General features: G+C 40.9%; 1 protein-coding gene across 1 annotated transcript in view; it reads left to right on the forward strand.

The window, feature by feature from the left end:
- CUL4B (cullin 4B) overlaps window positions 1–3,997 on the forward strand; it is a 19,381-nt gene extending 15,384 nt beyond the window's left edge. Inside the window, exons 14-19 of the mRNA XM_015831890.2 lie at window positions 144–251; window positions 734–847; window positions 1,671–1,776; window positions 1,885–2,057; window positions 2,334–2,486; window positions 3,489–3,997. Coding sequence (XP_015687376.2) covers window positions 144–251; window positions 734–847; window positions 1,671–1,776; window positions 1,885–2,057; window positions 2,334–2,486; window positions 3,489–3,584 — 750 coding nt within the window. The 3' untranslated portion in view covers window positions 3,585–3,997. The remainder of the gene's footprint in view (window positions 1–143; window positions 252–733; window positions 848–1,670; window positions 1,777–1,884; window positions 2,058–2,333; window positions 2,487–3,488) is intronic.
- Window positions 3,998–8,877: the final 4,880 nt, after the last annotated feature.

Raw genomic sequence — 8,877 nt, forward strand, 5'->3', positions numbered from 1 at the left:
TCTCTGGTGACCTTGCCAGTTTCCCAGTCAAGAATCAAATGAGGGAAACCCAAAGAATTCCTTTCTAAATAGTTTGGGGGAAATAATGCAAATGTGCTTGTAGTTCTGAACGGTCCTTCTTTATGTCTTTGATTCTGCCGTAGTATATGCAAAATCAGAATGTCCCCGGTAACATTGAACTCACCGTGAATATCTTGACTATGGGCTACTGGCCTACGTACGTGCCTATGGAGGTCCATCTACCGTCAGAGGTAAGACAGTTGTAGTTTTGAAATGGAAGAATTCTCTGATTCTTCAAGGATCAGATAAGGAGAGTAATGCCATAGTTAATAATTAAACTTTGTCAGTGTGGTTATGATTCCCCTTTTTCACTCAGTGAAACTAACAATTCGGAACCGAAGGTGACCACGTAAATCTAATTGGTTTTGTTATAAAATGCCGGTATGGAAATCATTTAGTGAAGTCGGCACTCGGATTAAAAAGTGCAATTATAGGTTCAGCTTGAGTCAAACAAGAAGGAAGTAGAGAAGCCGTTTGTCTGAAATGGTGTAGGGTTCCTACCTGGGCAGGGGGTTGGACTCGATGACCTCCAAGGTCCCTTCCAACTTTATTATTATTATTATTATTATTATTATTATTATTATTATTATTATTATTATTATTATTGAAAAAATAAAATAAGTCAGCAATAGGTTTGTTTTATCTTTAAAATCTGTATTTCCATTCTGTTTAGATGGTGAAGCTGCAGGAAATATTTAAGACTTTTTATCTGGGAAAACACAGTGGCAGGAAACTTCAGTGGCAATCCACATTAGGACACTGTGTATTGAAAGCTGAATTTAAAGAGGTAACCTTTGCTTTGGGGTGATTTTTCCCATACGTGGAAATCATTTTGCAGCTTTGAAAGACGTACCAGAATGTTTTTTAAGCAAACCTTACTTGAGTCCCTAAACTACTCAGCTGCCTTGAACTTTAAATGCTTCACAGATAGTCCTCGACCATAATGGGGACTAGAATTTCTGTTGCTAAGCAAGGCAGTTGCAATGGTCATAAGTGCGAAGACCGGATGTAAGTCACTTTTTCAGTACCAATATAACTGTCATGGCTGGCTGGGGAATTCTGGGAGTTGAAGTCCACACAGAACCAGTGGAACGACTTGCCTCCAGAAGTTATGAATGCTCCAATACTGGATGTTTTTAAGAAGAGATTGGGCAGCCATTTGTTTGAAATGGTATTGGGTTTCCTGCCTGAGCAGGGGGTTGGACTAGAAGACCTCTAAGGTCCCTTCCAGCTCTATTCTATTCTATTCCATTCCATTCTATTCTATTCTATTCTATTAATTCCTATTCTATTAATTCCTTTCCTACTCTATTCTATTCTATTCTATTAATTCCTATTACATTCTATTCTGCATTCTATTCTATTAATTCCTATTCTATTCTTCATTTCTCTATTCTATCCTATTCTATTCTATTCTATTCATCCTCAAGAGAGCAAGGTTGAGAAATGCTGACATAGATTATAAGACCTTTCGTGTCGTGATAATGACAGCAATAATTACAGGTGTTATCTCTGCAAGTACTCTGGCACAGATAATCTTGAAGCAAGTATTTCACCCCATGAGAGGCACCCAACGTGGCTTTGTTCAATTCTTGTTTTCTTCCCGGCAGGGCAAGAAAGAGCTCCAGGTGTCTTTGTTCCAGACCTTAGTGCTACTCATGTTTAACGAAGGCGAAGAATTCAGCTTAGAAGAAATAAAACAAGCAACTGGAATAGGTCAGTATTGGTGGCTGCTTGTGACGTCTGAGCACGCGCAGCTCAGATGCTGACGTGTGCACGCCTCTCCCTCTCTTTCCGTGTGTTTGTCTTCTCTCTGTGTCACAGAGGACGGAGAGCTAAGGCGGACCCTCCAGTCGTTAGCCTGCGGCAAGGCCCGAGTACTGGCGAAAAGTCCCAAAGGCAAAGACGTGGAAGATGGAGACAAATTCACTTGCAATGACGACTTCAGGCATAAGCTGTTCCGGATAAAAATCAATCAGATCCAGATGAAGGAAACGGTAATTTATTTTCCTTTCAGACTTCCTTCAGAAATATTCCTTGGGCACCGGTCTAAAAGAAATAAGATACCCTTAAAACCCAAACACTGGTACTATGAAGCATCCCAAACATAAATGAAGTATAATTTAAATTAATTCACTCTTTTTTCCAACCAGACACCTTCTGAGATTTTTGAATTGTTATCTCCTGGCGCCAGGCTGGGAAAGGCTGCATTAACCTCCTGTTCGCTTTTCAGAGGCCAAACTTTTTGTGTTTTTTTTTCTTTTCTTCCACAGGTAGAAGAACAAGCGAGCACTACAGAGAGAGTCTTCCAGGATCGTCAGTACCAAATTGATGCCGCGATAGTGAGAATCATGAAAATGCGCAAGACACTTACCCACAATCTGCTTGTCTCTGAAGTGTACAACCAGCTGAAATTCCCAGTAAAGGTAGATCACTTACACATGTCTGGGGTTAATTCTTAAGTAGAGGGTATGTTTAAGACACAGCTCTTCATAATTTTGGCTTATCAGCAAATCAACATCATCGTGTTACGTGCTGTTCCCCTTGTTTGTTTATTTTTATCCTGCCTTGATTATTTTTATAAATATCTCAAGGCAGTGAAGATACCTAGTACTCCTTCCTCTTCCTATTTTCTTCACAACAACAACCCTGTGACTGTGAGGTGGGACTGGCACAAAGTCAGCCAGCTGGCTTTCACGCCTAAGGCAGGACTAGAACTCACCGTCTTCCATCTTCTAGCCTGGGCCTTCACCACTGGACCAAACTGGCTCCTACTATGTCCATTGGCTTCTCTTAATAAGTGATGAAACAAAACTAATTCTGAGTTTCATTCAAGCTATGAACGTTTGAGTTGTTATTCTCAGAAGAGATTCTAAAGCTAAGGACAATTTGTTCTGTCTGGCTTTGGCTTCCCCTGATAGGAACAAACCAGAGTTAGGTTGCATTCAGTGAAATTACTACAGATGGAGCTGTCTGACTGCTAGCTGTGCCCATTAGCAAAGATCTAGCCAGACTGGTTAGACTGGCAGAACCAGCATGCAAACTCACTAATAAGCCAGAATTCTGTGCAAATGTAACCATTCTTTGCTTCCTGTAGTACTTTCTTGAAAATCAAACCGTCCGTTACTTTGGCATCCAGGTTAGCTAAATAATTTCCTTGTTTTAGAGTGGCAGGGGCTTTTCTCAAGATAATACCTTTCTATTTCAAATAAAGTCAAAAGTAGTTCTTTACCTAGGTGGACATAAATACATGTCCACATTCTGTAGACATCAAAAGTACGGATACATTTCAGTGTGTAAATCCAGGCCTACCAAAAGAACCAGATAAAATCGGCATACCGATGTGAAATGTGTGCTTCATCGATTCTTTTAAATCTGTTTTTTCCCTTATGCAGAGATTGTTTCTGACTTCTCGTATTGCTTTTCAGCCCGCTGACCTTAAGAAGAGAATAGAATCTTTAATTGACAGAGACTACATGGAAAGAGACAAGGAGAACCCCAATCAGTACAACTACATTGCATAAACACACAATGAGCCTTTTTTTCCTTTTCTGCACACTGATGTTCTTGGTTACTGATGGATAAACGAGCCTGTTGATCCCATTAAATTAACCTTTTTCTACTACCAATGACTGAATGAAAGCAGCCTAATGGGATGATGGGCAAGGGGGGAAAGAAATATAGTCGAGTGGTCTTTTTTCAGTGGCTTTACATGCCTGTTTAAAGAGTAGTATTTACATTTTTACAAAGAATGCTGTTGAACTCTTTGCATGATATTTGGTATGAACTGCAGAAGATTGTAAGCAAGTATCTGGTCTCTTTAATTCCACCCGTTCCTTCAGGTCTAAAGGGACAGTCTCTTTAGCACATCGCTCTCCTCCCATTTTGAAAAAACAAAATGTGTAGCGATTTTATTAAGCAAACGAAGCCCCAAGTTACAACCTTTTTTAAAAAAAAAAACGAGGCTTAAATTGCATGCAAATTTCTAAGCACTATATGAACAATATTGGGTTTGTTTATTGGACAACAAAGCCTGTGTGGATTGGCAGTCTTCAGAATCAAAAGCCACTCTCGTATTCCTAAACATAATAAATTGTTCTGTAGGTGTTTAGAAAGAAAAGCACACCTCTGGATTTTCTAAGGTTGAGAAAAAGACCTGCCTCAAATAGCTTGGATTTGCGGTGCAAATATTACTGGGAAAAGCTAAAGGGAAGTAGGCTGCTACTGCTCTTACTCCCTTCATTCTCAAATGTAAGTACTTTTAAAAATAAAACATTTTCACGATATCGGAGTTAATTGCGGAGGGGGGGGGATTTTTAGAGGCTGGCTATTTCAGAGAAGGAAACTCTTAATTAGTGAACGTCAGGGTGTAATGTGATTGCTGCCTTGGATGTTTTATCCCCCCCCCCCATGCAACATTAAGAGGTTTTATACTTCTGCCAAACTGCACATTTTTTATTATTAGACAAAGAATTGAACAAGTATTTAGAAAACAGCACTCTCCAACCCATCTAGCTACAGTTAGGAAGAGAGTTGTAACCTAATCCAGTGTTTCTCAAACTTGGCAGCTTTTAAGGTATGTGGACTTTGCTGACTGGAGAATTCTGGAAGTTGAAGTCCAACATCTTAAAACTTGACAAGTTTGAAAAACACCGGCCTGAGTAATGCCTCTTCATTTGAGTCCTGCTGGGTTTTGGGGGGGAAAGGGAGGGGGGCATTCCTAGAGAGGCTGGATTGATTCCCAACATAATGGTACCCTTTCCTCACCTGGTTAACTTCCGGTTAGCGTAGGGCTGTAAGTCCCAGAATTCCCTAGCCAGCGGCAGGGAAATTCCAAGAGCTGCTTAGCAGCTCTTCCGATGTCTAGGGTAATCTTCTTTACGTATGAACAATTCTGAGACCATCAGGATGGTATGAAAGATCATCCAAGCGCTGTTTTTAAATCACGGCAGCCTCTTAGTAACCTACCTGCATTGCTTTTTATGACACCAAATCGGTGGGTAGACTGGGTTTGTTTTTTCTGCCAGAAGATCCTGTGTGCGTGCATCGCATCCAAACTCCTGTTTTTATCAGTCTCTTTAAAAAGAGTGTCTCCTTTCTGAACAGATAAATCCAGTGCTAATCATAATTGTAGCCCTTCAGCGCTGAATTGGCAGGTTTTCCATAACTCGTCCAATACTCGTTCAAACTTCTCTCGTTTGAAAATTTCTTCGGATGTTAAGCCGCCTTCTCCCTTCCTGGCACAGACCTCCAGTGCAATACGAAATATTTAGCCATCGATGGCCTCCTTAATCTGGTCATCTAGAAAATGAATATTTCCTGCGTAAGAACGACATTTTAAGTACGAGCGTCTACCCTTCCTATAGGTTAGCAAGCCATCTTGCTGGCACATCTGTGTCTAGGAACTCAGGGAGACCAACATTCATCACAGGAATTGTTTTTGGGTGTTTTTTTTTTTCCTCTCCAATCATAGAGTGATTCTGGGTTTTTTTTTTTCTCCCATAAAGAGACTGTAAGGAGGATAAAATATTCATAGTAAGTCAGTTCACCAAATCATTTCCCCTAAGTGATGCTGAATAGTAGTTATTTTTCAGCCATATCGGCCAGCAACTTCTTTTCTGCTGGCATCATGTGCCTGCTGTATGGAGCCATAAAAATATTTATAATAGATATGTATATAAAAATACTTTCACTTTCCCCCACCCCCACTGGGGGCTAAAGGAGAGACCCACAGCTTGTCTGGCCATAAATTTTTAAAATCTTTTTTTCCCTGTTGCATGCAATTTATAGCAGCCTCCTTTGTATGAAATGGGAATTTCTGCTGATTTTAGTTTGAAGGATTTTTAACAAAAAAAAAAAACTTTATATCCAACACAATGATTTTTTTTTCCCTTTTCCTTTTTTTTTTTTTTGCTGATTTAAGTTTAAGCAACATCGTTTCGAAATTAATGGCAAAGGTGTTGTACAAAATTTATTTGTTCTATAGTATACACAAAGGTGCCAAAGTACATATAGTTAATTTAAAGGAAACAGACAATTGTTAATGTTAATTTAGCTGTGGTTTTATTTACCTTTATTCATCATTCAGATGCTCATTTTACCTGTCTAACGTGTGCCCCGTTTCTGTGTGTTTAATAACATGTGTTCCTGTCTCGATTTCTCCAAAACGCAAAACATTTGTCTTTCTAATTTTCTTCAAAATAAAATGTTTTTTGGGGGGAGGGTTTTGTGCATTGGAAAAATACCACTTTTACTTTTAGTGACTTCATAGATATATATAGATATATATATATATATTCAAAAGAGCGTCTCCTCCACCTCCCTAAATGTTTAAAACTAAAGAGTCCAGCAGCATTCAAAAATGTAATATACTTTTTTGTATAAACACATTCTTTGGAAAGAATATCTTTGCAACGGGTGGAGGGAGGGAACAGACAGCAGCGGGAGGGGAAAAAAAATAATAATAATCCAGTTTCTTTTAAGAAGCCACTTCAGTAGGCTATTTAAGATTGTGCTTGTTTATTGCATAGAAGTGTTCTATTTACACAGGTCTGCAAAGAGGACATGTCCACATTAATTCCTTCAATGCAAACAAAATACCAAACCCCGAACAATTTTCAAACGCTTCATAAGTAAAAGTGGATGGGTACAGAGAGTCTCTTTGGTAAATAATGTAAATACATGTCCTTTAAAAAGAGTGAGTCTGTTATCTAGGTATTTTGTGTCATTTAATAAATAATAAACAGTTTTGTGTTGCTAAACTCTTCCTTGGTCGTGTGTGGTACGGAGCGAGTTTGTGTGGAGGGTGCATTTTGGCCTCTCGCTTCTCTAGTTGAAGTTGATCTAGTTCCTATTGCCAAGCATCTGAATTTTCACCACGTGATCATGAGGATGCGGCAACGGTCGTAAGTGTGAAAAATGGTCATAAGTTGTTTCTTTTTTCAGTGCCGTTGTCACTTCAAATGGTCAGTAAATGAACTGTTGTAAATTGAGGACTACCTGTAGCGGGCTAGTTAAGTGCTTTAGCAAGTTAGCATTTTGCCTTTGACTACCTTGATGCTTTGTTTTTGTTTTGTTTTTTTACTTCTGCTAAGCCAGCTTATTGGAATCATTTTTTCTGAAAATGAAAACAAGGGATTTGGCATATAGTGCAAAATAGATTGGTGGATTGACTCAAAGTTGGATTGGTTCAAAATAGGTTGGTGGGTTGATTCAAAGTTCCTCTCTCCCAAGATTTGGGTGGGTGGGTGTGTGTAAAAAACTAGATATCTTTCTAATCTGCAGTTCTCAAGTGGCAGAATTAAAAGGTGCAACCTGGCTTGTTTTTCTGTGAACATGTTTTTGTGCAGAACACACTCTGATGAAGTCCATGCCTGGATGAACATGCCAAGCCGTCGTTTCTTTGTTGAATACGTTGCATATTTTATCTACACTGTGTATCTGCAGTTAAAAACCCTGAAGTGTTACGCTTTGTCTCAGCCTCGCTTCCAGACTCTCGCTGCTGTTGAGCCCTACCATTAAGATTCCTGTTCCTCAAGATTTCAGAAGCTACTTGTATTAAGTGTGTTCTGTCAGATAAATACTGGGTCGCTCTCTTTTTGCATCGTAATTTGCTTAATTCTGATGGCATGAATCAGAGATTTGGTGGAGCCAATACCCTAAGTTAAAACTGTGTTGCAATTGAAGAAGGGATGAAAATTAGGCCCTAAGGGGGGGGAAAACACCAACCCAATCAGCCTCCTCTAATTCTTCAGGTGGATCACAGAACGTATAACTGCTTCTCCCACCCCCTCCAGACTTCGTTCATCAATACGAATTCTGCCTACTTGGGAAATACAGTGTTGAGGTCCACTCATTGGAAGGTGCCCCCTTTGGACAGGATGATCTAGAACAGTGGTTCTCAACCTTTTTAATGCCGCGACCCCCAACCGGTTGTAAGTCGAGGACTAAACCGGTCGTAAGTCGAGGACTAAGCCAGTCGTAAGTTGAGGACTACCCAACCGGTCATAAGTCGAGGACTTTCCCTGCCCGGGAGCGCCGCGCATGCGTGGTTCCGCCCCCTGCACCAGCCGAGGCATAGCTGGCAAGCGGCAGAGACGGAGCAGGCCGACCACTAGCTGGCCCAGCCCAAGGGACATAAGGCACCCGCCGGAAAAGGGGGGAAAAAATGGCGGACAGCCTTGCTTGGCGACCCCCGTGAAATGGTCGATCCACCCCAAATGGGGTCGCGACCCATAGGTTGAGAACCGCTGATCTAGAAGAGCCAGTTTGGTCTGTTGGTTGAGGCACCAGGCCATGAGTTCTAGACCCACTTTAGTCATGAAAGCCGGCTAGGTGACTTCAGGCCAATCACCAGGTGACTGGAAGTTCTAGTCCTGCCTTAAGCATGAAAGCCAGCTGGATGATTTGGGCCAATTACCAGAAGACTGTGAGTTCTAGTCCTACCACAGCCATGAAAGCAGGCTAGGTGACTTCAGGCCAATTACCAGGTGATTGGGAGTTCTAGTCCTGCCTTAAAGCATGAAAGCCAACTGGATGATTTGGACCAATTACCAGAAGACTGTGAGTTCTAGTCCCACCATAGCTGTGAAAGCCAGCTGGGTGACTTCAGGCCAATCACCAGGTTATTGGGAGTTAAAGTCCTGCCTTAAGCATGAAAGCCAACTGGATGATTTGGGCCAATTATCAGAAGACTGTGAGTTCTAGTCCTACCACAGCCATGAAAGCCAGCTGGGTGATTTGGACCAATTACCAGAAGACTGTGAGTTCTAGTCCTACCACAGCCATGAAAGCCAGCTGGGTGACTTCAGGCCAATT

This window comes from Protobothrops mucrosquamatus, unplaced genomic scaffold (genome assembly GCF_001527695.2).
Source record: "Protobothrops mucrosquamatus isolate PMUCROS unplaced genomic scaffold, P.Mucros_1.0 scaffold_286, whole genome shotgun sequence".
NCBI lineage: Eukaryota > Metazoa > Chordata > Lepidosauria > Squamata > Viperidae > Protobothrops > Protobothrops mucrosquamatus.